Source organism: Labrus bergylta, chromosome 18, assembly GCF_963930695.1.
Source record: "Labrus bergylta chromosome 18, fLabBer1.1, whole genome shotgun sequence".
Taxonomy (NCBI): Eukaryota; Metazoa; Chordata; class Actinopteri; order Labriformes; family Labridae; genus Labrus; species Labrus bergylta.
In genome coordinates, this window is record NC_089212.1 from 23,873,231 (window position 1) to 23,900,941 (window position 27,711).

Consider the following 27,711-nt stretch of genomic DNA (forward strand, 5'->3'; position numbering starts at 1 on the left):
GTGACACCATGTCCACAGATGGAACTTGCATGATGCTATCAGTGTGATTGATTTAAATACACAAAAAGAGGAATAAGTTAAACCCAATAGTTACATTACTGTGACGCACATAGCAGCCATGTTTGATTGTTTCCTTGGGCAATTTAAGGTACTCCGAGTTTCCAAGTTGAAATTCTGACTTCAGGGGGGCGTTCCTAATGAAGTCAGTATTCCAACTTGGAAACTCGGAGAACCTTAAATAGCCCGACGTATCAGACCATGCTTTTGAAAAACTGTAGAGAGGTTAGAACGCAGAAAGGATTCAAGACTGATGCCGAGCTGACTAAACACTGAAGCTTCAATCTTTGTGACATAGCTACATGTGTGCACATCGACCATAGGGAGGAGGGGACTGGGGGGAAGCAGCTCTCTTCAGTGTTTTGTCTAATTTGCTTGAAGCCACAAATTGTTTTTCTCTATTAACTTAATTTCTTAAATTTGACTCTTTCATAGACTTCAACCAGTCATATGATGAGCATACCGATCTGCTGTCTCAGAACACCTTCAACACCAACGAGGATCAACTCTCCCAAAGTTTGGCTAAGATCTCTCTTCAGGAGCTAGCTGAAGTTCTACGAGTGGATGCAAACACCTGTGTGGATGGATCTTGTAACTCAATGCAACCTGAGCCAAATTCAAGACGTCAAAAATTGATCATACAAAGTTCGGTGTCCCAACACTTCCCAAAGCCACCAGAAGATCTGAAGAACAACCTTCTGCAGCACCTGGAAAATGTGAAGGAAACTGTGAGCAATGAGATTGTGAGGCTGCACCCCCTGTTGGAATGTATGGAGTTGACGGGATGTCTGATTGAGTGCTACCATCGTCAGACATTTTCTCACCTCCATTATCTACTCCAAAATATCAGCTCCATCCAGAGTTCCTTTGTGCTGCTGAACTGGGGTTTACAGGCATATATGAGGTAACTTTCTCTCCATTCTTGGCTTTTTATTTGTATTTTTTATTGTTGGAAATGTTGGCATCTCACTCTTTGTTGCAGAGTTAGAGGAAATGATCACTCCCATATCTAATAAAATTAGGCTAATGCCAACAAATAATTAGCTTAGCATAAATACACCACTTCTCCAACCTAATTATTCTACCTCAAAACCTCACAAACCGTATAAAAAAGGGTGAAGTGTCTCTTATATTTTGGTTTGCAAGTTTCAACAAAACGATGCACATGTCCGCACGGACGCCCGTACATCGGAGAAAAACACAGAGAACATGACAGCTACTTTGTGGCTTATATTGTGTCATTTTAGTCAGATACAGCCCTGAAACTCTGGATTTCTCCATAATGAAGGCTGTCAGCGTTGTGTACCCACGTGCTTGTGCTCGTGCATGAAGTGTACCGTGCCGCAGCACACCTCTCCGAAGTGTGCCAAAGCCAAGGAAGTGTACCGTGCCTGAGCACGATACGGAGCGGTCACACTGGCTAAACGAACTGGACTTTAGGGTTGAAGTGTGCTTGGGTACGGATGGCCAGTGAGACCGCGCCCTTAGAGGGGTTTTGTTTTTATCATGATGGGATGGAAAAAGCCACCTACTTCCCCCAAAGTTTACAGTCTATGCTATGCTAATCACTTGCTAGCCATCGCTTTATCATTATCACAAAAATAAAAGACGACTATTAATTATCTAATCTAACTCTGCCATGAAAGAAAGTTCTCAAAAAGCTGAATTATTTGTTTTACAAATAACTGAGTCTAAATCCACCTAGACACAATTTGAACCTTGAAAAGTATCTTCATCCATACTTTCAATGCCTTTAATAATGCACAGAATACCAATAATCTTCTTTACTTATTTGTATTATCTGTATTTTCTGTGGTAGAGTATCAGACAATGAAATTCAACAAATACCGTTCTGATGTTTGTATTTTTGGTCATTTTCCAGTCGGGATCACCTCGACCTCCCAGACCTTCCAGGACTGGAACCACCAAAAGTCGACCATCTCCTGTTGTTAGATTGGTTTGTCCAAGCAACAGACAAGGTGGTTGAAGTAGTGCAGGTAAGAGCTTGTTAGAGCTCCTTATACAAAGATTAGCTTGTTATTGAGCTTGCCCTCATGATGCATATATGGGGTTGACTGCATTACAGAGACAACTTTCATTATACAATACAGTTCAGTAATTATACAAACTGCAGCCTCAAAAATGCAGAAACTTAAGGAGTGATGGGATGATATCTTAAACACCCAGTAGGAGCCTACAGGTGGATACTGGGGTTGGTGGCGGGGCTGAACAAGAGTGCAGTGCTGGTGCAGGTCAGAGCTTGCGATGAAAGAGCAACGCGAGAGAGAGCGGAAATCTTGCAGCTTAAATCGACCGCTAATTAAAAGGAGGTGCTGTCAGGTGATTGTTGAGAACGAGACCTGAACTCGTTGCTTGAACTAGCTTGCAGGTGTCGACCTCATCTTTTTGGTTTGTTTGCAGACAGATGTCAAAGGGTCCCTGGAGAAAATCCTGCAAAATGAAAGAAACCAAGCAGGCAGCGATACAGATGAAGCTTATGGTGGACTTTATATGGACACGATTCAGGTACGTAGAAAACCAGAGTTATTTTTGTTCATGTTTGATTAATTTTTTTACTTTAAGAATTCAAAGTTTGTTTCCTCTTTTTCAGCTTTTGGATGTTTTCTTTTGTGTCTCATAATAAAACGGTTCCTTGCTTTCTTGTTTCACTTCAAGTATATTGATGCTATCCCTAAAGAAGCACAAAAAATCAGTCAACATCTGTCTGATCGGGTGGAGGAGGTTTGTTTCAAAGAGCTGCTGAGCTTCCTGGAGAGGTGAGATAATCATCTATTACACAGATCTCACAACTTACCCTGAAAAAAACACTTACATTAGGTCGTGAAGATTTTAAATTTTAAATTTATGAAATCAAACACTTCATGAGTCATTGCTTTAACTTAACATACCAACTATTTTCTCTGGTTTTAGGTACACTGCTGAGCAGAATGAGACTCTTAGCAAAGAAGCAAAAAGGGACAAGCCAAAATCGTGGCATTTCTTGAAGACTTTAAACTCCTGCAAACATCTCAAGTAAGTTCGAGCACCTCAGTCTCATTTCCAAATATTGAGTTCAAATTGTACTTGTTAAAGTTCCTTTTGTCTTGCAAAAAAGAAACGCACAACTAATACATCCAATAATCTGCATGACTCATGATCATGTATAGCAATGTCAACAGTCTTTTGATATGATTTCAGGGAGTATGTCCAGAAGAAAGATACAACCATCAATGGATCAATTCCTCAAAAAACTGTGGCAACACTTGAAAAGATGGAGGACTCCACTTTCAAACGTTTGCTGCAAGTTGTGTCTGACCTCGCAGAGGTAACTGTCCTGATAAAGTTTTCTTTTAGCAGTTTATGGATGACTATTTTCAAGAGTCAAGTTTGCCAGTTGCATGTTTGTTCTCTTCCTTTGAAGAACAAGTTGCACAAATAAGGTAAAAACAAATGTTAAGTGTTGTTAAATAAAAAAAATTGTCCAACAGAGACATCTTAAGAATTACTTCAAAACTGACAAAAAGCTCTTCTCCCTGAGCCATGCACTAAAGGAATTTTTTCCCAAGACACAGTGCTCTGAGGACATACTGAAGGTAAGTGGACATTTAGTATTAAAGTAAGGGTTAATTGGCGTCTCTAAATTAAAGTACAATTTCATGCCGATTTAGAGTAATACGACTAACTTGCTATTTACAAAAAATCGGACAGTTTCTAGCACTAAAAAGAGAACAAAATAATCTAATCGATTCTAATGAATGGAGGAAAATGTGTATTGTATGCAGCCTTTAAAGGGATGCTTCATCCATTTGCATTAAGCTTTGTATCATTAGAAACCTGGTAGTATCTTTGAATGGTCGTGCATCCCGCCTTCATTTTCCCCTGAGATTGGAAATCTTTGTATTTCTGAGTCTGAAAAGGAGCTTCCAGTGACGCAAAATGACGATTTTTGCGTCACTGGAAGCTGTTGCTGTTAGCAGGGTGAAACTACAACGCTAGTTCCTCATATTTTCTAACACTGAAGCTACGGACCAATCACAGATCAGTGGGTGGGAACTCAGTCTCAGAATTGAAACTTAACGTCCGCCATATTGCTTGGAAGCTATGCTAACAGGCTCTATGGAGAAAGCTGATAAGTGCGAAAAAATATAAATATAGCAGCGAGATGGCTGCTGCCGACAGGCCGGGCTTGTGCTTTGGCTGCTGCAGCCCGCTGGCCAGCGAGACATAAGGCCTGCCTGTCGGCGGCGGTGAGGACGAGGAGCCCTGGCCGGATCGAGCTGGGGCAGACTGGTAGTGTCGGTGCTCTCACTGTTTGCCTATGGACCCAGACATAGAGTCTGTTTTCTGCCAGGAATTTCCAAGATCAATTCTGGAAGAAATCTCTGAATCAGTTGAGGAAACGGCCTCGTGTTGAAGTAAATATGTCAGTAAATGTTTTAATTACTATATTTCTACTGCTATATTGTATATTTTGGAGAAACTTTAACGATCTAATTTCCCTCTGGGATTAATAAAGTATTTCTGATCCTGAAATAGAGGACCTTAGTGGGAGTGGCCCGCGGTGCTGTGCATTCTGGGATTTGGCCAAGAAGGCACCAACTTCAAAATTTATATCACATTTCTACTACATATATGACCCAATATCAATACAGATTCATGTTTCAACGGCTGAAGTATCCCTTTAAGGGCTGCATGGCGGTGCCTCACACCGAGGAGGTTCATGGTTCGAATCCCTGTCGGACAAGAGCCTCTTTGTGTGGAGTTTGCATGTTCACCCGTTGCAAGTGTGGGTTCTCTCCGGGTACTCTAGCTTCCTGCCACAGTCCAAAGACATGCTCGTGAGCCCTATGATGGACTGACAAGGGTGTACCCCGCTTCTCGCCCAATGACAGCTGGGATGGACTCCAGCCCCCCGCGACCTCAAACATAAAAATAGATTCAGCTGTTTACCCGGATTTGCTGTCTACTGCTGTTTATTTGGTTACTGTCTCTCGTCTTCCTGAAGAAAATCAAACAGTGTTTCTTTCTGCCTTTGTTTCTTGCAGAAAGTGATGGATGACGCCTATGAGGTCATCACTCAAATTTACCTCAAACATCTTCGCCAAAGAAGTCAGAGAAAGCTGCGGAGGTCCTGGAGTCCTGAAGTTGGACAAACTGTCACTGAAGATGCTGAGCTACTTCACAACACCATCGCAGAGCTGGTGTGACCAATGTTTCAGACTAATCAGTGGAAAAAGTAGATGCTGGATACAACCACTGGTTCCATCATGAGTTCAAACTCTGTATTTGTTGTATGTTATCAGGCCCCTGGTGTCCAGGAGTGGAACCTCATGCTGCTTAAAGTTGCAGAACTGTTGGAATGCTCCGACATCGAGGCAGTGAAGGTTGTCGCATCCGAGATATTTACAACATGGAGGTAAATCTTTCATGCTGTTTTATGCCGTCGTTTTCACTGATATCAGGGGTGCAAACCTGAAATTCACCATTTTGGATCCCAAATAGGTCATTTGTGTGATTCATTTAGATCTGCAATAAAAATATTTGGAGGGGGATGGGGGGTGGGGGGGGGGGGGGGGGGGGGTCTACTGCAAACGTCGAGTCATTTCATACTGATTGTGGTCAGAGCAGTCTGATTGCTCAACACGGCACGACTCTGCCCTGAGAGCTACTTGCATCGTGACTGCCCTTCACATCACCCCTTAGTGGAACCCTGTTCTGCAAATTCATCCCATTTATAAAAAGGGACTGAAGGTTGGGAGCACGGGTTTCTCATGTTTCACTGAAGCTTTATCAAAAAGTTAGAACAGAACATAGATATAGACAAGCAATTGTGTTTTTCTTATTACTTGCACCGCTTCTTTAGTCGGTCTGAATGCTAAAATCGTCTGTAAATTCACATTTTAAAGCTGATATTTAAAAAAAAAACTCTTCCCGGGGGACCATGCCCCCGGACCCCCCTAGAGGGTTTGGATCCATGTCAGCTTTTTCCATCCCTGATGAGTTTACACCCCTTTGATATGTACATTGTTCATCCCATTCACTTTCATTGCCCCACTAAACGCTGGTTGGAGTACCTCCCCAATACATTTTGCCTTGGGCCCCGATAGACTCTAGAATCGAGTTGGTGATAGCAGGTTAGCCAGTGTTACATCTGTTTCAGTATTTGTAAAAGCAGCTGTCAGGATTAAACACACCTGGGGGTTTTGTTCTTCTCTGCAGCGAGGGCCCTGATCTTCTGCCCAAACTGCTACGATGGAAGGGGCTTCCTGGATGGCAGGTTGAGGAGGTGCTGGACGCCATTCCAGGGCGACAACCCAGATCTGTGTTCTGCTTCTCTGCTCTGAAGTGCTGCTGAAGGCTGACGACAATCAACTGCAACAAGCAAAGAGGGCCGAGCTGAAAGTCCACTCCGTTAAAGATATCACCTCTGATTTATATCAACCTTTTTAAAACCTCGTTTGAAGTTACACATGTGTGTACTGTATATATAAACAAGCAGAGAAGTTACTTAACCTTTGATAAGCTTTGACACAAAAGTAGGTCTTTCTGAGTAAGTTACACTAATCATATCTGATTTCCGTACATATTGTTGTCATCTCAGGACTTCTTTTTAAGTCTTCTTTTTAAGAGTTATTCTTTTTTTTGTAGAAAGCTTTGTTGCAAAAATATTTTGTCCTCGATTTGCAAAGTAACACAAGTCTTATGACACTAAGCTAAGAGATACATTGGAACGTAGTACGTAGTATTGGTACGTAGTACGTAGTATTGGTACGTAACCTTATTCTATTTTTCACACTTTAGCTTTAGAAAAAGTACAATCTCCACAAAAGCTAAATAGGAAAATTATTTTGGTCGTTTGAGTTGTTTACATGTTTTTTTATTTTTTATTTATCCGGATTATGGTTGAAGAAAATGACACAATGATTGAGCAACGTTGACAGAAATACTAAGCTGAATTTCTGCTTATGCTAATTTTTTTTGCTGAACTACGCTGTTTAAGGGATTATTTTGTTAAGATGTGGTTATCAAAAGGCGTTACTTTGAAGGGAAACGTTGTTGCTTACTCTTGTTTCAAACCCCTTAAAAGCTTGTCTTTGTCTTAAGCGGCCTGGATGTGTAAGCCGGATGGCGACAGCTTTTTAGCGCCAACAAAAAAAAAACCAGCCTTGAAATTACTCTCTGGAAATCCACAGGTTATTTAAATATAGCACATTTTGTGTTTGTCCTTTATTACTGCTGTTGCACAGGAAGTGATGAATCTTTTGACCAATCAGCAGACTGCAGTGTGTCTAGCTTCACCCTTTAGGGTCTGATTGGTACGCCTGGCACCCCAACAGAGGGGGGAGCAAAAAAGTAGGATGGCACGGATCGTTTATATTGGTACTATTCCCAACTTTTGTCAGTGGAAACAGCAATAGATGCGTGCCGTACCGAACTGAACTGGACTGCTTGGTGGAAACGGGGATTTTGTGTACATTTAGTTTACATACTTATTTGTTTATGCACTAAAGTCTATCTTACACTGAGCGGACAAAGAGGCACGGTCTCTAAATTTCTATGTTCATATTTGAATATTATTTATCTCTTTATTTATTTAACTTACGAATTTATATAATTTTTCATGCGTTCCAAATGTTGTCAAACTTTACAGTTAACACAACGTGTGGTCGTACAGTTGAAGTTATTTATCATACACTTCTGAACTACAGATTCTGTTTGAACCATTTTGATACGTCAGCAGATGTGTTGTGAATTTTATGTGAAATGTTTTTGTGTTTCCTTTTAAACGGACTTGAGCTTGTTCTGGTACTTCTGACTACTCAAAGCGTTTTCACTCCGGAGGTCACACCTACACATTCACTCACTGATGGTAGAGGCTGCTATGTCATGTGACCATCAGTATTTGCAAATTCATGCACATTCATACGCTGCCCCCGAAGCAGCTGGAGCAACTTGGGGTTAAGTGTCTTGCCAAAGGACACATCTGACATGTGGCTGCACTAGCTGGAGATCGGACCCCCGACCTTCTGGTTGAGAGGCAACCGACTCTACCACTGAACCACAGCCACCCCAAAATACATATATAAACCTGAAATAATGAAATGTAAAATGTTCAGTGGGAACAAAAAGGCTACCTTGATTAGTATTTTGAACGTTTGTTTACTGGTTTTAATTCCCTCTTATAAGGTTGTATTTTCAGCCGTTTCTGTCATTTTGTACTGCTGATTTATCTTGTTTAAAAGATAATGGATTAGGTTTCAGGGATATAAGATGCACTACTTCTTCTGTAATAAAATGTAAGAAAAAAACTACTTTCTGATTCAATAAAAAAAAGCTGTTTTTGTTTTCATTGCATTGCCACTGGATGGCGACATCGTCTTACCAAAATGGGGAAAAAAAGGCTGAGATATATTTCAGATCCTAAAATAAAGGTTTGTGACCTTATAATGGGTCTCAACAAGAATAAGAATTTTCCTCCACTCATGTTGTCTTCTTTTCTTTCAATCACAGTACATCTCTTCAAACCTAAGAATCTGAGTTGCTCACAACTCATGTTCATCTATTCTCCAAAGCATACAAATACTTTCATTGATTTATTTTTGGTTAGCTACCAGACCAACCTCCATATTTTTGATCTGCACCAGGACTTGAACAGGAGACCCTCCGGTTTCCAACCCAAGTCCCTTCAGACTGCATATTTGACCCTGTTTCTCTCGGGGACAGCTTGGCAGGGGTTGTGGTGCCTTTTGTAACTTCATCAAAGCAGCTATTGAATCGGCCGCTCACAGCTGGAACGCATTAAGGAGATTCCAGTTTTTGTCAGCCTGATTATTCCCAGTACAGTTCACTACAAACAACTTTAATAAGTTTGTCTTCCTTCCTTTCTATCTGCTCTCCAAATGGGAACTTGTAGATAAGGCCCCTCTCTTCCTGAACATATCCTTCCTAACACAGAAACACAAACAGACTTCCAGGGAAAGCCAACTCTTCTGACATTAGTTTGCAGGAATCCCCTTGGAAGTCACATCTTTGTAAGTTGATATAGCTCCATAAATAATTATAATCTGGAAACAGCTCGGCTCACTTCATGTGGCTTTCATTCCCGCACAAGAGGCTCAATTGTTTGGATGTGTTTTGAATACTTGTGATGGTGTTTTAGTGCTCCCTTGGTGAGCTGTCCAGGAAGATTAATTGCCATATCTGCATGTGGAAAAATCCATGTTTTTATATTTTAAAGGACAAATATGTAAGATATCTACTGAGTGAAATACAATGACCTAAATATATCTTCAGACTTTAAGGAAAAATGCCTTTGTTTTAGAGATAGGACAGTGGATAGAGTCAGAAATCAGGGAGAGAAAGAGGAGGGAATGACATGCGGGAAAGGAGCCACCAGTTGGATTCAAGCCCTGGCCGCCCACTCTCCAGGACTTAATCCTCTGTACATGGGGCGTACTCACTAACCCTGGGCTTCCGGTGCCCCCTCAGTCATCTGACAGATGTCAAAATGTGTCTGCAGCACCAAACTGACCTATTGGACTAACTGGACAGTTTGTAAAACATAAAACTATGCAGGTTTCCAACAGTTACAATATTTGACTGAAAGTCCCTGTAAAGTAAAATTAGAGATTTGTCTCTTAATAGTAGCTGTAAACATGTGAGATGACTGAGAACTTTGTTTGACTGAATAACAGATTTAGACCATTACAAAACTTTTTCACAAGTTTCACTTTCAGGGTTTTATGGGCGGGGCCAAATCCAGGGCTCTATGACAAACTGGGGTTCCTTATGCTTAATCCCATTCCCCCTATCGCTACACCGATATAAAAGGAATGAGAGCGATAGCAACTTTGGTCCTCCAGCTTGATTTTGAGGTTATTAGACGTTCCAACGTCACAGTCGTAGCAGTTTTGCTAGCTAGCTATGCCTTCGTACTACATGTGTATCTTCCCTGGACTCCAGAATTTGAAGAACAGCTGCGTCTGTTTGTTCAAATTCCCCAAAGACAAGGAAATAAACAAGGGTTGGATTAATTTTGTGAAGACGTACCATGATGGAGAGCCGGTGATTACTACCAACAACACCACGCTCCTGCAGTGCAGTCTGATAAGACTTAATGGTGTCACTGATTGTTGCCATGGAAACATGGCTCTAGGCCGTGTCTTAGCCCTTGGATGCGTTCAGATTCAGGTCAGGTCACTTTATTTTTACCTCGAGGGGAGATTTGTTTCACAGCCAGCAAGATAAGTGTCACACATGTCATGACCTATAAATCATAACACGGCTGAAACAGGAAACAGAGTGGGCAACGCTTTTTAGGTGAAAGTTTGATATCAGAGGTTTTAAATGAAGTGTTTTCACGACTATTAGATGGATTGCTATTATTACAGATATTACAGATTTCTTTCTGTTTTGTCCCTGTCCAAAGCTCGACACTGGTTTTTTCCTACTTTAAGGTGTACAAACAGTAATTTCAGTTGAGGAAATGTGTGTTAGCGTAAATATTTAATTCATGCCAACATAGAAAACTGTGGTGATCGCCTGTTTTTTAGTCAGTGTATTCGATCACAAGTAAAAAAACAAACCGATAATCAACTACTTCCTGAGTTGATCTGTGACGCTCAGCTCCGACCTTCTTGATTCACATCTCATCACATCAGTAAATTCCTACAACTTGAAGACTTGATGTTCCCTCACATGAGAGTCAAATCAGATTCTGCTGCTGAATGTCAAAGTGAGGTAAAAAATGTACGGCTCCACTACACTTCAAATCAAAGAGCTTTCATCACATTTATTTATAATCTTGATTTACAATATTCTGTACATCCAATGACTTGACATAAAAAAATAAACTTTACAGCTAGATATTTCTCATTATTGCACATTAATGTATAAAAAATAATTATAACACTGTCTTCATATAAAAGTATAGACTAACTCTGACAACACTGATCTCTGAGACAAAACACAGCAAAGACTCTCCACTACATGTCTTTTTTTTTTTTTAAGCAGTAAGACGCACAGTACTGAGCAGCAACAACATGAGCTGCAGCATATACATTCATACAGTAATGGAGAATTAATCTGATCTACTCGGACTCCAAACATCGGTGTCCTGCTCGACAAAACTGAGCAAATACAAATATCTAAAACACATGATACTGTGCAGGCTCACTCTCAGCCGCCATCTTTAAAAAGGCTGAAATCAGGAGAACTGGACGTAACACTGGAGTGCATGGCTCTTATTTCACCTGGACTTTGGAGAAAAATGGTCGACTAGCGACATTGTCGATTTCTTTCAGATAATCAGACAGAGTGTCTTTGACCGTTTTCCTGTTGTCTTTGGAAACGTTGGTCTTGAGCTTGAGGAGAGCTGAAACATGTTTCTCACTGTGAGGGAAAGAAGACAGGAAAGATTTAGTGATTTTCATTCTTAACCCTGCAAGGTGATTCATCTTAACAATGCTTTAATATGATTGTAGACAATTGTTGCAATAAGAATCAGAGAATCAGTTTGGTGTCAAATCCACCACAAATAAATCCTATTGAAGAACAACAACAGAACGACGAACACTTAAAAATCTAATCAGACTGCATACATAACACGGCCAAAAGTACAAGGACAGCTTTGCACATGCTGGTCACACAATATAAATGCCTGTCTGTATAACAGTAAGACTTTTAAAGACATTTTCTGACCTAAAATTTAATAAACAAAACATTTTAAAGGTCACATATTCTCCTCCTCTTCAACCAGTTTAAATAATTCTCAAAGCTCCTCAAAACATGTGTGTGAAGTTTCTTGTTCTAAATCCAGTCTGATCCTGCATTTGATCATGTCTATAAACCCCTCTATTTCAGCCCTGCTCAGAACAGGCTGTTTCTGTGTCTGTAGCTTTAAATATGTAAATGAGCTGTGTCTGACCACGCCTCCTCTCTGGAAGGGCTTTGGTGTACTCGGGCTTTTTAGCTCCATGCACTGTTGTTTACGGTGAGAAGGCAGACTCAGAGGGCCGAACAAACACCTAGCTGCAGGAGTGTTACCCACCTGGGGGAGGGGCTACTGCCCTTTGTGATGTCATGAAGGGAAAATCTCCAAACGGCCTGTTTGAGCACACATTTTCTGAAAAGTGGAGCAGGCTGAAGACGGAGAGGATGGACTTTTCTCATCATTGGGGGGTTATTAGAAAGACTAGGGGCACATATGAGTGTAGGAACCCACGGTGACGTGTATTTTGTATAATATGTGACCTTAAAGGCTCTGAAGGAACCCTTTAAAAGCACAAATAGTCACTTCTAAATATCTGTTTTTGTTCTATATGAATGTAACTTGTTAATTAGTCACGTTTAAAAGGACTGTTTTTTCACCTTTGGATGGAGCACAACTTGCTTATGTCCTTTTTTTTTTTACTGGAATTTGAAGTTGTGTTAGTTTCAGTGTCACCACAGCTCTCTGGGTAAACTGAGTGGCAGCATGTCTGCTTTTAGCTCATCATATCATCCTGCTGCCAGGAAACATCTGAGCATATTTCTATTTCCTGTTGTCCCTCGGCTCTCTCTGGAGATTGGGTTTGTTTATACAGAGCCAAATGTAATGTAAACCAGTCGCATGGTGCTTTTCTGTCCTTATTAGGTCTGTTAGACTTGTGTAGACCTAACACCACGACATGTCCCTGTAAAATATGGTCTATTCATTTGTTAAAAAATGTAAATACTGTCAGTGCAAAGTTCACCTGAGGTCTGGGAAAGAAGTCCCGAGTGACACGACTTCCATCTGTATTGCCGGGAGTTCCTGCAGTTTCAGCACTTCTGCAATCTTGGCCAGTATTTCATTCAGCCAATCCTCCTTTGACCCCTGAGAGAAAGAGTAATTGTATATTACCTGGATCACTTTCTCATTTACCTTTTTGTGGTCAAAAAATAAATGTTTCAACAAAAAATCCAAATCTCTGTCTCACCATTCTTCCAAACAAGTCTTGCAAACTCTCCGCGTTGTCTTTGATCTTCTGGTAGGCCTTATGCTGCTGCTCCCTGTCCTTCAGTTTGACTTTTACTTTCAGGAGCCTCTTCACATATTCTGCTGTCACTTCTTGGTGCAGCTGACCAATCAGCTCCTGAAATCAATCAAATCCAATCATCACATCAGAAACTTAATGTAAGAAAAAACAAAATGAAATAGAAATATTCAGTTAAAAGAGATCATAGAACAATACAAGTGGTTTCACATTTTTTAGATCCAGGCGGCAGTTGGCTTCCAATATTTCTATTTCAGCTGGTCAATCAGTTTTAGGACTAAAGGCGCTCGCTTGAGTTGATAAAATTCTCAAACATTTTTGTGTCCTGCTAATTAATTTGTAACCTGTATGTTTATATATGGAAACCAGTAGCTTCATGGTTGGAAATTCCTTCAAGAAATGCAACTAAAGCAGGACATGCAAAGTGTTGACACAGCAGCATTCCTCTGAATGTGAGGCTGGGTTTGATGTGTTCTGAAGTCTACCTGGTGACAGGATTGAATGGAGCCCTGAAGATCCTGAATCTCCTTTTCCATGCTGTCCAGCAGTGTCTCAAACACTTCAGGCTTTTTCAGCCAGTCACTGGTTCCCAGCAGGTAGTACTTTGGCTGTATGAGGAGAAAACATGAGCGATATGAGGCCAGACATAAAAACACAGATTCATTCATTCAAACACATACTCTTCTTAACTTCAGTTCTTTAGTAGGATCCATTCATTTTTGACTCTTTGAATACTTTTTGTTGTTGTTGTAAATGAACGTACCTTGAGCACGACATGCACGGGTTTCAGTAAATAAGTGTGGGCAGACTGTTTCATGTCAGTCAGAATCTGCAAACACTTTGTCCGCACATCGTCCTGGAACAGATGATGCTTCTTATTGAAGAGCTCCCTGCAGGCGGACAGGAAGAAAGAGGTCACACAAGCTTACAGGGATGTTTTCTATCAAGTGCGATCTCTTGAAACAACAACACGTAAAGAGAGGAAAACCTACATGAACTGTTGGATGCAGCCGAGGTTTGCCTTGATGATCGGCTGGCTGTTTGGTTTGTTCTGCTTCATGACGTTGTTTTGGAAGGTCTGGAAACTGAAGGTATTTGTATCTGATTAAAAACTGCTGATTTGGATGTACATAGTTTAAGTGGTCACTAATGACATTATTTATGATGAACATTGTTCTGTTACCTCGGCAACAAAGCCTTCAGTTGGCTCGTTATTATCTGGGCCTTGTGTATGTCTCCCACAATCGTCGCAGCTGTAGACACCATGCTGTGGACAAGCTGAAGACAGAGCGAGAATACAAATAAATTACAGTTTATGAAACAATATCGTAAATCAATGAAAGTCTTGTTGCTATTTTAAATTCGTCTAACTGGACTAATCCTGCTGCAGGACCATGACAGGGTTTTGACACTGTGACTTTGAACTGAGGGTGAATGACTTTCTATCAACATTTCAAAGTGCTTCTTCCTTGTTGGTTAATTTTTTATCTCAGTTAAAAAAAGAAGAAGCTTGTTTTCTTTTCCATTTTGGCTGTAGGCTAAAATGTGAAACAGCCTCACAAAAAACACAGTGTGGGAAGAAAACCACAGGTCTCAACTAAAATAGATTTCCTGCTCTGAATGGTTAAGGAGAACATGTCTGTAAAATCACATCTCTTTCTTTTGGTTCCTTTAATGATCACAGGAGGCTTGTTGATAAGCATGAAAGCACATTTAATGATGTGGAGATTTAGAGTGCAGCGTCCACTAAACAAGTGTGTCTAAGAAAACCACTGTGAGGTGCATGTGTGAACAACCACCTCAGGAAGATTTCAGGGGCAATCTGCCTTAAATATTCCAGAAATGTACAGAGGTGCATGTGTGAGAAAGGTTTACCTGTGTCTCTCTACTGTTTTGCTGATAAGCAGGTTTGTGTACAGGTGTTTTTTAAAGCTTTTATGCATCGTCATGTCATTTTTAAATTGTTATACTAATTTAAATGTTGATTGAAAGCTGCCGTAATATCGTGTTTTCTTTAGTAACCAGTAACTGTACCTGAATGATGTCGTAGGCCACATGACTGACGAAGCAGCCGTCCTCTCTTGTCGGCTCCTCCCCTTTTCTCCACCTTTGCTCCGCTTCGTCCAGGACACGGACGATGTAAGTCTGCAGCTCTTCCTGAATAAACAACAACAACAACTCTGCTGTCACTAATAACAACGGGCCTTTAAAAACGACTTGTTTTTGCCACTAAATGTTCCCAGTTGTATAAAATCACAATTTATCTCATCACATGTGAATAATATATTTAATTTATAAAGCTCTGTACATTAGTAAATATAGAAAGATCAAGAAAAAAGAGTAGGAACAAACTAACAAACATTGCAACATTACACACAGGTCATGTAGACAACAACATATAAACCACACATGAGAAGAACACACATCACAATCACACATTTAAAGCCTGTGTGAAAAGGTGAGTCTTGAGTAATGATTTGAATGTGGATGATGGATCTAAAACATTGCACAAAGCTCAACTCCAGCCGGTATCAGCGGCTCCGGTTACCTGTTGTTTGCTCAGGAATTGTTCCTCCAGAGGTTTCAGTAACTCTTCAGGCAGCAGCTTTCCCAACACTTCAGCATTGATTTCACAGGACAGCTCTGGCTTTTGAAGGATTCTGAGAGAGAGAGGGAGAGAGAAGATATGAACATTTTAAATCAACACTTTAAAACATCTGCAGTGTCGAAATGATCAGAGCAACGACAGGCAGCCGCTTTGTTTTTTAACTACAAGACTCTGCGTTTAGCTGCTTGACACTCTGTTTGTGAACACCAGTGGGAAACGCAGTTAAAACAATCAAAGCTTACTGTTAAAAAAAAAGACAAAAAAAATGTTCCTCCTTCACTTGTGACCCCTTATGCAAAAAAAATGTCCATTTGCCATTGTCAACTGGAGTAAAAGTCCTATTTTCTTTGTTACTTTGAATTATTTTTTCTTAAAAGCCTAGAAATGAACAAATGGTTCACAAAAAAATGATCATCATGGCAACTGAACTATCAGAGGACTTTGCACCTGCATAGCTGATGCAACCGAGCGCAGGAATCTGCTTCCATCATTGTCATGTTTGATGCCAAAAACATGAGGACTCATTCTCTAGAGATCATGAATATTTAGTGCAGCTTACTTGTCAGAATCTGCCAAAAAGATACTTATCATGATACATTTGTTTATTTGCCAATTTTTTGTAATTTTGTAAAATACTTATTTTAGAAGAACAAGCCATCATATGCATACAATGTCAGTAAAAAATGTTTTCTAAAAGTGCCTTTACCGATCAAAATAAAATTGTTTAATGTCAAATATGAATTATAAACCAATACAGTGTTTTGAGATGATAAAGTAGATCAGTGCTATGGAATCCACCTTTTATCCAACATTGCGGTATACAACAGAGAACAGACTTGAGCCAGAATTATAAGGTGCAAATGATTAAAAACACATTTAGTTAATGACTTACTGTGGATAGTACTCGTTCACCCAGCGCAGGAGGAAAGTGCAGTCTTTGTCCTCCAATCCAAAGTCTGCGATCTTTCTGAGTCTGGAACTGAAGGTTTGGTGGTACAACCCGGCATAGAAGTTACAGATGTCCTGCTCGGGCGGGTAGCATCTCTTCACCACTTCCACCACCAGCAGCAGGTCATCCTTCAGCTGCCTGCCCATGCTGTTTACATCCACTTGAAAAGATGACATCTCCCTCTTATCAGCATGGGGCAACGTAGAGTTGTCCATACGATCCTCCACCAGGCTGCGAAGCGTCGACTCGTGGAGCTTCTTCAAGTCGTCATGTCTCCAGGCAGGTGTTGGCCAATTCCCCTTTTTCCACTGCTGGTCCTGGTCGACTACCTGGTTTAAAGCCTTCACAGCTGACGTCAGGGCCTCCACACTGATTTCTCCTGGGCTGAGAGATAGTCTCAGAGTCGTGAAAATAAGGGATTTCAGGTTCTTGTAGTCCACTGCAAGCTTGTCTACTTCTTCTGCATTATGTGTGAGGGAATCTGTCTCTATTTTCTCCCCAAACAGACGCTCCTCTCTCTCTATCAGCTGCCGGCTGGCCTCACACAAGTGTTGAGCATCTTTTGCCGCAAGGATTTCTTCCAATGTGGGGGCAACTGTGGAAGAAAAGTTGTTGATGTTATTTATAACAAGGCAAAGGATAGGGATAGGTTTATGGAAAGAAAAGGCCCTTGGAATTGAATCAAATCCTTATTGTATTGCCTTAGACTTTGTTACAAGGGAAAAAAAAAATTGTTCAAGGAGCAGATGTAGCATGGTGATTTGATCAGCCTGGTATTTTCCTGGATATGAAAATACTCTTCATAATAAACTGGGGCCCAAAGTACATTTTTTTTATGAACAACAATTGAATTATCTATTATTTAAATATTAGTCATAATCAGCTCAACCCACCTGTTGAAAACCATTGCTCTAAATGAACATAGGTACAAGAACAACCTTCAGAGTGATAGAAATACACATAACCTACAAACTAAAGCAAATTAACAGAAAAAAGACACTAAAGAAGATTTATAAAATACAGAAATCAACTATTTGGCTAAATGATTAAATCGCATGCTTACATATTTGGTTTTGACGGAAAACAAGTCTTTTTTGTGATAAATCAATCAATCAATCAAACTTTATTTATATAGCACCTTTCAGACAAATTAAATTGCAGTTCAAAGTGCTTAACAAGAGTGCAGAAAAGTTATTGACAAAAAGTAGTTTATAAAATCATTGATAAAATCATTGAGAGACTAATGCACACCAATTAGAATTAAAAATGTATAAAAATAAAATAAAATAAAATACGACACATAAAAGCAACAAGATATTAAAATAAATACATAACAGGAAAATATTTAAAATATTTAAATGTCTGCTTCATGAATTTTTTTCTTTGACCATGACTTTATAAGTTACTGTAGTACAAAAATGAAGTCTGTTAATTATTTTTCGGTTTCTAATGCAAAAACTGTCGTGCTGCGTGCTTACAACCGTTGCCAGGGTAACGTTCGCTCCGTTGCCTTGGTAACATTCGTTCGGCAAAGGATGATATTGTCTTAGCTAGCTTTTAAAGCTGAAAGTTTCTGATTTGACTGACCGATTTTCGGCTCCTTGTCCCTCGGTGAGTAGCGTCCTCCAGTCGGGGGAGTGGTGTTCCCGACAACAGCCTGGCTCTGAGCTTTCTGACCTCCCCATAACTTTAGTTTAAACCGTCGTCCTCCTTCGGGTTTTCCATTTTGATCCGGGGGATGGTTCATCCCGAGACCGACTGATTCCGCTGATTCTGACCGGGTCCGCATTCTTGTCCGGGAGATGAACTCTGACAAAGCTGTGGAGACATAGAGACGACAAAAGTTTGTTATGTAGAGAAATACAAGACAAGAAGGAACAGCTCAGGTTTAATGTTGCCAGCTTCATTAATGAGCTGAAAATGTCATATTTATAGAATTTTATTGGCTGAATTCCATTTCTTTCTTTCATAAATTTTTTCAAAGTGAGATTTTGGGTTTGTCTTTGTAATTTAATGCGTTTCAAGATTTTTTTCCTCGATTGTAAAATATACTGTGTACTATAAAAGTATACTGAGTTTACACATTTTAGTCTTTTGGGCAAAGTATTCTTTCTATTACAGTTCTATGTGCCTCTTTCACAGGACATTAATTAACAAAGCACATCGTTAAAAATGTGTTTAAATAAAACAGCTGCAAGCCAACATATCCACTCACATCCCACTATTAGCTCATAAGTTACAATTCATTTTATACCATTCAAAAAAAGATCACAAAGTGATTTATGTGTCACAACAACACAAACGGAGCAACAACTAATCTCATCATACTTCCTCAATACATACAAAAACATCAAACTTAAAGCATAAAAATACCACAACTAGCAGCACACAAGTAACATAAAGAAATTAAATAAAAAACAATAATACAAAGGTTATAGTTACATTTTCGCTTCATTAATGAATAACAGTAAACCATAACCCTCAGATGACACCGTATAAAATGTCATAGGCATCACATTTGACTTCTATTCCATGTGAAATAATAGACTCTGACACTTTTAGTAAACATACGCAGTCTAAACTCCCAAATCCGTTGGGACTTATTTTTAAAGTTATATCCCCCAGCAGCTTTTACTCACCCTGATCTCACAGTCCCAGCTCTGGTAAAACCGTTAGAAAACACAGCTGCTGTGAGCTGGAGGCTCTTTTTTTTGAAGAGACAGCAGGCTCCTCCTTTGCGCCTCCTTTATGTGAATATCCTCCCAGATTGAGGGAAAGTCCACACATACACAAACGCACACGCTCACACAGGGTCTTTATTTAGACACAAAAGCGCTGAGGCAATGTTGGTCCCTCGTGTGCTTAAAAAGTTAAATCTTGACTATCATTTTGTCAGTTATAACATTTTGCCGAACAATTGGGGATCTAGTGATCCAGTTACTTTTTTCTCTAGCCTCACCAACATGTCAAAAATCAATGTTTTGAATACTTCTTTCCTCACAGACTGTTTTCATCAATGAATGTCTTGTTTGATTATTTGGTCATTAAAAAAGACTAGACTCAATGTCCTGTAGCCAATGCCCAGTCCTCACAGATATTCAATATAATATAACTGAACTGAACAGCAATAAAAGCAGCACATTATCAAATTGAGTAAGCGTTAACCATAAAATGAAAACTGCTTCTGCTTCCCATATTCCTGTCGTTTAATTTTAATAGTTTAATTTGTCCCTTTTCATGTATATAATTGGTTATGAATCAATTTGAATTTGAGTTAATTTAATGCTTCTTTCAATTGTTAAATCAAAATAAGATGACTATTTATTATTTAACAATATATTTTATTGATTTACCTCTCAATTAATTTTTCACAGATTGTATTTTACTTTTTTTTTTTTTAAATAAAAACTTTTTGAAAATGTATATTATGCTAAAATATCTCATTCACAAACACTGTATAGAGGCCTAAGTCCTCAAGAACAGGCTCCCTGGTGCTCCCCTCTCTCATGTCATCCCCACTCTCTCTCTTTCTCTCTCTCTCTGATTTCTGACTCTATCGGCATAAAACCCCCAAAAGAAATCTAATTACACCTTTCAAAATGTTTTTGATTTTAATTAACTGATATATTCGGTCATTGTTTTTCAGCAAAATGAAAACTGTAAACCATGACAACAACGTCCATGAACCCTGTTAATGATGTTAATAACCAGCAGTGTGTTCTTACCTTCTCTGCAGGATCTGCAGGGCAAACAGCTCGAACACATCTCTTCTGAAGGCAGCACGAGTCAGGTGTGTGGCGTTCAGCCGCGTGTGCAGCAGGTTAGTGAAACACTGAACTGAGGGTGAGGATACAAGTACTATTTGATGTCAGGATGTTGGTTTTGCAATGATGTGAGAAAACCTTTGCTGCTTTCATTTACGCACCTATGCTTTGCACCTTTGCGCATTTCCTCTGAGAATTTACGCTTCTGATGCAAGACCAACAAGCACAGATGGTTTCAGAAGGACAGACAGTATATACAGTTTTAAAATGTCACATACAGTAAGTGAGGTTGTATTCAAGAGGGAAATCTTTATGACTATAATAAAAAAGAACTGAAAACTTTTAAAATCAAACCAATTTCCACTTCTCTCAAAGAAGAAAACATTTTTATTGCTTTTCCTCCAAGTACAACAGCCCAGAAAACTTCCAATGATGTTACAAAATCACAGAGGGACTTTTATTAACAATATTATTTACAATAAAGCTTGACCTTTCACAGCATCCAACAACGCTGAATATAATTCACATCACAGGTTGCCTTCAAATAGTAAAAATAAATCCCAGCAAACTTCACTTCCCTAAACAAAACCGAGAAGTCTAAAGTGAGGACAGGTTTCAATTTGTTTTTTCTGCTTTGGTCAACAGAGTATGTACTGTGATCATAACTTCACTCACTCACTCAATTGCAATAAGTGAGAAGTAAACCAAACCACCAATCTATTATTTCATCTGATGAATGTGACATTGATATACTTTAATATCTTAAAGTACATATTTACAAGAAATGGAGTTTGTGTCCAAGATGATGCAGTAGTTTTCAAATGTTTTGTAACCTCTTAAAATTTTCTTTCCACGATGACTCAAGAACCACCTCGGTCATTTTAACATGCAGCCACTGTGTCGGCATACTAAAATCTTTGCAAACAACGAGCCTAATGAAAAGTGAAAGTATCTTAACGGTTGCTGCCGAACTTGCATCAGCACCAAAAGGAAATTTGTACAGTAAAATAGCACAAAAACCACAGGTAGAATGAGCGGAAACATGTACAGATGGCTTTTAGAAAAAGGAGCATTTCTAAGAAACAAGATGGAAATCATCTGCTGCTCTCAGATCCAGGTGTTTTCTGTCTTACTGTGGCAACGTTTTTATTGTTTGTTATAGATTATGTTGTAAATAGAGGAACTGTTTCTTTCTCAAACAGCAGTCAAAGTTCTCTTCTTTATGTATTTGAAAATTTAAAATATGCATCTAAAAGAAACATACACGTGACATACACTTTCAGGGATCATTTCCTTTGACTGTGTAATTTGAGCCAAGCAGGTCCAGACTTTGTGTAATCATGGAGAAGAGCAGAGGGTGTTTATGATAGTAAAGAGGCCACACACATGTTCTAAAAAGAGAAAAGACGAGTGAACCTGACAAGTATCCCTTTTGATCCTTTTGGGAATATCCAACATCTTAATTCCTCAAGGATTTTATATCTGTAAAAAATAAAGTTTCAAACTTTGGGTTTGAACCTTTTATCATTAGGTTCACATTAGGTTCAGTTCAGTTTATGTTACTGACGGATAATTACTACAAAGTTTGTTTTTTAATGTCCACATTTACGTGGAGTATAACATTCATCATAACGTCAGATAACCATATTTACAGTCTGTGGTTAACCACCGAGCTGAACCTTTAGCTTCTAACATCACACAAACTCATTATTTTCAACAACAACATCTTAACAACAAACATTTCTAAAACATTGACCGTAAATAATGAGCTACACAGTTAGCCGACTGGTTTACAAGCTAATGCTAAACAAGCTAGGTCCGTAAATATAAATACCGACACTGAGTAAGCAGTAAATATAACACTACTATATCACTTACCGAAAAAAACTGAAGCATCAACTTGTTGGATGGTCTGTTAACCGCACAGCAAGCCGTGTATGTTGTCAGATATGTGTTAAACAAACTCTCCAAACGAAGTAAGAAAGAGGAGAAATCAGACGGATCAAGCTGTTAGCCTCCTGACCTGCTGACCGCGCAGAGCTGTCAATCAAATCTGACACAACCAAATATGGGCATAGCTGGTTTCCTTAAAAGAATAAAATCCGATGAGTTATAAAAAAATTCACCCCCCCCCCCCCCCCCCCCCCCACAGTGTGAGGAGAAGGGGCCGTCAACTTCTTAGATATATCTCGTTTTTTGAACCAGGCTTTAAACATGTTGATTCCTGTGGTAAAAACGGGCTTTTTTGGCTGTGGGCTTATGGCACTTCCGGCGCTTCTGCAGCCAGCCTCAAGCGGAACCTCGAGGAACTGCAGTTTTTTGTACTTCCGCATAGGCTTCATTTTTCGAGACCAGAGGTTGCCCCTTGCTCCAGACATAAGACTCTGAGAAACATCCAGAACAAACCAAGACTATACTTTCAGGGATCATTTTGTTAGTTGTTGACTTGAGAAATGTGTTTTTAAAGAGGTTCCTCTCACTGTACACGATGAAGATTTCAGATGTTTCCTTCAGAGCAGGAAACTGGTGGGGAGACTTTCTTTCTTTTCCACTGTTGAAGATTAATCAAAGATTCTGAAAGACTCTCTGATCAAGGAAATCTGATCTGAGTGGACTGTTTATCTGTTAAAGAATTAATGACTATAAAGTCTGTTAAGGCTTAATCAAAAGTATGAATTGTAAATTCACACAGTGTGTTGATAGTTATGAAACACAGTTGTATTCAACTTCTCCAGCTGTTCACACCTTGACTTAATAAAAAGATGGAAGGTGTCTCTTCTCTTGAATATTAACAAACAGCAACAGAAGGTCAAGAAGCTGCTGTGTGGGAGAACTCAAAAATTAAAGTAGAGAAACAAAAACTGGATTTAAAAGACGTCCATAATTATAGTTAAGCCTTTAATCGAAGATTATTGAGAACACGAAACCCATATTTGTGAGGCATCATCAGGAAGGATTTACATTTCTTAATTCTAGTTGTTTATTAGGATTCATTTTCCAAAACGAAGAATGTAAGAAAAAGGTAAACACAGACAAACAGTGTTATGTTTTTTAAAGTGAACCTTTTACTCTCTGACAGATATTAGGAGCTAAATAATCATTGTATCTGCTTAAATCTTAGATTCTCAACTGGTTACAGAAATGTCATCAGAGTTTTCATGGTGTTAATGTTTATTCATGGAGCTGTGGTCAAAGGAGTACGAAATGTTATATTTACATTTAATACTGTGTGTATTAATATTTAATGTTTCTTTGTAGGTCAGTTGAGAGAAAGTGACTTTTTTAAACATAGTTTAAGGTCCACTCAGATCATGTTTCCTCCATCAGAGTCATTGAGAAACTCTGAGCAATCTTCAACAGTGGAGAAGAAACAAAGTCTTCCCACCAGTTTCCTGCTCTGAAGAAAACATCTGAACTCTTCATCGTGGACAGCGAGACCAAACTCTTTAGAAACACATTTCTCAAGTCAACATCTAAAGAAATGATCCCTGAAAGTATAGTCTTGGTTTGTTCTGGATGTTTCTCAGAGTCTTATGTCAGGAGACGAGAACTTTCACTGATGGTCGACTCCTGACACTCACTAACACACTCCTACTACAATCAGTGAGGAATAAAGTGCATGCATTTACCTCAATACAATGCAAGAAATTCTGTTTTTATAACATGTTTTTGGAACTTTGACAGCCCATGCAATGTTGAACATGCGTCACCAAAACAATATTCATTGCAATATATTTTAGAATAACTTTAAAGTCAAATTTGTCACTGATTGTAGGAGTAGTGTGTTACTGAGTCTCAGGGGTCGACCATCAGTGAAAGTTCTCGTCTCCAGACATAAGACTCTGAGAAACATCCAGAACACACCAAGACTATACTTTCAGGGATCATTTCTTTAGTTGTGGACTTGAGAAATGTGTTTCGTAAGAGTTTGGTCTCGCTGTCCACAATGAAGAGTTCAGATGTTTCCTTCAGAGCAGGAAACTGGCGGGAAGATTTTCTTTTTTCGCTGCTGTTGAAGATTGTTCAGAGATTCTGAAAGACTCTCTGATGGAGGAAACATGATCTGAGTGGGGTGTTTGTCTGTTAAAGTACTTATAACAATTAAAGTCTATCATGGCTTACCCAAAAATATTAGTTGCGAATTTACACAGTATCTTCATACTTACTACTTGCATGTTATTTCAGCTTCTCCAGCTGTTCACACCTTGACTTAATAAAAAGATGGAAGGTGTCTCGTCTCTTGAATATTAACAAACAGCAACAGAAGGTGAAGAAGCTGCTGTGTGGGAGAACTCAAAAATTAAAGTAGAGAAACAAAAATCTGATTTAAAAGACGCTCTTAATTATAGTTAAGCCTTTAATAGAAGATTATTGAGAACACGAAACCCATATTTGTGAGGCATCATCAGGAAGAATTTACATTTCTTGATTCTAGTCGTTTATTAGGATTCATTTTCCAAAACAAAGAATGTAAGGAAAAGGTAAACACAGACAAACAGTGTTACGTTTTTAATGTGAACCTTCTATTCCCTGACAGATATTAGGAGCTAAATAATCATTGTATCTGCTTAAATCTTAGGTTTTCAACTAGCTAAAGGAACATCACTAGTGTTTGTGGTGTTACAGCTTCACTGTTACAGTTCTGGTCAGAGAAACACAGAATATTTTCTGATTTTGAATTTATGCCTTGTGGTTACTTTATATTTCATACCACAGAAAATCAGGACAGAGTAAAGATTATTTTAAAGATAGATAAACAGTCCACTCAGATCATGCTTCCTCCATCAGAGAGTCTTTCAGGATCTCTGAACAATCTTCAACAGTGGAAATGAAAGAAAGTCTTTCCACCAGTTTCCTGCTTTGAAGGAAACATCTGAACTCTTCATCATGGACAGCGAGACCAAACAATATTCATTGCAGTATATTTTAGAATAACTTTAAAGTCAAATTAGTGACTGATTGTAGCAGTAGTGTGTTACTGAGTCTCAGGAGTCGACCATCAGTGAAAGTTCTCGTCTCCAGACATAAGACTCTGAGAAACATCCAGAACAAACCAAGACTATACTTTCAGAGATCATTTTGTTAGTTGTTGACTTGAGAAATGTGTTTTTAAAGAGGTTCTTCTCACTGTACACGATGAAGATTTCAGATGTTTTCTTCAGAGCAGGAAACTGGTGGAAAGACTTTCTTTCTTTTCCACTGTTGAAGATTAATCAAAGATTCTGAAAGACTCTCTGATCAAAGAAATCTGATCTGAGTGGACTGTTTATCTGTTAAAGAATTAATGACTATAAAGTCTGTTAAGGCTTAATCAAAAGTATTAATTGTAAATTCACACAGTGTGTTGATAGTTATGAAACACAGTTGTATTCAACTTCTCCAGCTGTTCACACCTTGACTTAATACGAAGACGGAAGGTGTCTCTTCTCTTGATTATTAACAAACAGCAACAGAAGGTCAAGAAGCTGCTGTGCGGGAGAACTCAAAAATTAAAGTAAAGAAACAAAAACTGGATTTAAAAGACGTCCATAATTATAGTTAAGCCTTTAATCGAAGATTATTGAGAACACGAAACCCATATTTGTGAGACATCGTCAGGAAGGATTTACATTTCTTAATTCTAGTTGTTTATTAGGATTCATTTTCCAAAACGAAGAATGTAAGGAAAAGGTAAACACAGACAAACAGTGTTATGTTTTTTAAAGTGAACCTTATACTCTCTGACAGATATTAGGAGCTAAATAATCATTGTATCTGCTTAAATCTTACATTCTCAACTGGTTACAGAAATGTCATCAGAGTTTTCATGGTGTTGATGTTTATTCATGGAGCTGTGGTCAAAGGAGTACAAAATGTTGTATTTACATTTAATACTGTGTGTATTAATATTTAATGTTTCTTTGTAGATCAGTTGAGAGAAAGTGACTTTTTTAAACATAGTTTAAGGTCCACTCAGATCATGTTTCCTCCATCAGAGTCATTGAGAAACTCTGAACAATCTTCAACAATGGAGAAGAAACAAAGTCTTCCCACCAGTTTCTTGCTCTGAAAGAAACATCTGAACTCCTCATCGTGGACAGCGAGACCAAACGCTTTAGAAACACATTTCTCAAGTCCACAACTAAAGAAATGATCCCTGAAAGTATAGTCTTGGTTTGTTCTGGATGTTTCTCAGAGTCTTATGTCTGGAGACGAGAACTTTCACTGATGGTCGACTCCTGACACTCACTAACACACTCCGACAATCAGTGAGGAATAAAGTGCATGCATTTACCTCAATACAATGCAAGAAATTCTGTTTTTATAACATGTTTTTGTAACTTTGACAACCCATGCAATGTTGAACATGCGTCACCAAAACAATATTCATTGCATTATATTTTAGAATAACTTTAAAGTCAAATTTGTCACTGATTGTAGGAGTAATGTGTTAGTGAGTCTCAGGGGTCGACCATCAGTGAAAGTTCTCGTCTCCAGACATAAGACTCTGAGAAACATCCAGAACAAACCAAGACTATACTTTCAGAGATCATTTCTTTAGTTGTTGACTTGAGAAATGTGTTTCGGAAGAGTTTGGTCTCGCTGTCCATGATGAAGAGTTCAGATGTTTCCTTCAGAGCAGGAAACTGGCGGGAAGATTTTGTTTCTTCTCTGCTGTTGAAGATTGTTCAGAGACTTTGAAAGACTCTCTGATGGAAGAAACATGATCTGAGTGGACTGTTTGTCTGTTAAAGTATTGATGACAATTAAAGTCTATCATGGCTTAACCAAAAATATTAATTATAAATTCACACTGTATCTTCATACTTACTACTTGCAGATTACTTCAGCTTCTCCAGCTGTTCACCCCTTGACTTAATAAAAAGATGGAAGGTGTCTAGTCTCTTGAATATTAACAAACAGCAACAGAAGGTGAAGAAGCTGCTGTGTGGGAGAACTCAAAAATTAAAGTAGAGAAACAAAAGTCTGATTTAAAAGACGCTCTTAATTATAGTTAAGCCTTTAATAGAAGATTATTGAGAACACGAAACCCATATTTGTGAGGCATCATCAGGAAGAATTTACATTTCTTAATTCTAGTCGTTTATTAGGATTCATTTTCCAAAACAAAGAATGTAAGGAAAAGGTAAACACAGACAAACAGTGTTACGTTTTTAATGTGAACCTTCTATTCCCTGACAGATATTAGGAGCTAAATAATAATTTTATCTGCTTAAATCTTAGGTTTTCAACTAGCTAAAGGAACGTCACTAGTGTTTGTGGTGTTACAGCTTGACTGTTACAGTTCTGGTCAGAGAAACACAGAATATTTTGTGG

At 38.9% G+C, this 27,711-nt stretch overlaps 1 protein-coding gene, 1 long non-coding RNA gene, 4 other non-coding genes and 3 pseudogenes across 7 annotated transcripts; 5 read left to right on the top strand and 4 right to left on the bottom strand.

Moving 5' to 3' along the window:
• The first annotated feature begins 2,477 nt into the window (after positions 1-2,477).
• Positions 2,478-3,079, top strand: LOC136183264 (uncharacterized). The gene is made up of 3 exons (XR_010669098.1): positions 2,478-2,583; positions 2,734-2,834; positions 2,989-3,079. It is a non-coding gene; the product is annotated as an uncharacterized lncRNA (long non-coding RNA).
• Positions 3,080-10,834: 7,755 nt separating this feature from the next.
• LOC109995834 (tumor necrosis factor alpha-induced protein 2) lies at positions 10,835-20,511 on the bottom strand. 2 transcript variants are annotated; one of them, XM_020649701.3, is made up of 12 exons: positions 20,356-20,511; positions 18,218-18,448; positions 16,574-17,225; positions 15,622-15,733; positions 15,108-15,230; positions 14,257-14,351; positions 14,066-14,158; positions 13,837-13,963; positions 13,559-13,681; positions 13,017-13,172; positions 12,792-12,913; positions 10,835-11,448 (listed from the first exon to the last, which is right to left on the bottom strand). In XM_020649701.3, exons 1-12 carry the CDS (start codon positions 20,393-20,395, stop codon positions 11,301-11,303), a joined length of 2,022 nt encoding a protein of 673 aa, XP_020505357.1. In that variant the 5' UTR covers positions 20,396-20,511; the 3' UTR covers positions 10,835-11,300. The 2 variants fall into 2 exon arrangements, with proteins under 2 accessions (XP_020505357.1, XP_020505358.1); XM_020649702.3 differs by lacking the exon at positions 20,356-20,511 and adding an exon at positions 19,270-19,445.
• Positions 20,512-22,801: 2,290 nt separating this feature from the next.
• Positions 22,802-23,008, top strand: LOC114921097 (small nucleolar RNA U3). The gene has a single exon (XR_003809395.1). It is a non-coding gene; the product is annotated as a small nucleolar RNA U3 (small nucleolar RNA).
• Positions 23,009-23,693: 685 nt separating this feature from the next.
• Positions 23,694-23,898, bottom strand: LOC114921100 (small nucleolar RNA U3; annotated as a pseudogene).
• Positions 23,899-24,259: 361 nt separating this feature from the next.
• On the top strand, positions 24,260-24,466 carry LOC136177055 (small nucleolar RNA U3). The gene has a single exon (XR_010664702.1). It is a non-coding gene; the product is annotated as a small nucleolar RNA U3 (small nucleolar RNA).
• A 688-nt stretch (positions 24,467-25,154) lies between these two features.
• On the bottom strand, positions 25,155-25,346 carry LOC136177037 (small nucleolar RNA U3; annotated as a pseudogene).
• A 103-nt stretch (positions 25,347-25,449) lies between these two features.
• Positions 25,450-25,656, top strand: LOC114921099 (small nucleolar RNA U3). The gene has a single exon (XR_003809397.2). It is a non-coding gene; the product is annotated as a small nucleolar RNA U3 (small nucleolar RNA).
• A 685-nt stretch (positions 25,657-26,341) lies between these two features.
• Positions 26,342-26,546, bottom strand: LOC114921089 (small nucleolar RNA U3; annotated as a pseudogene).
• A 358-nt stretch (positions 26,547-26,904) lies between these two features.
• On the top strand, positions 26,905-27,111 carry LOC114921091 (small nucleolar RNA U3). The gene has a single exon (XR_003809392.2). It is a non-coding gene; the product is annotated as a small nucleolar RNA U3 (small nucleolar RNA).
• Positions 27,112-27,711: the final 600 nt, after the last annotated feature.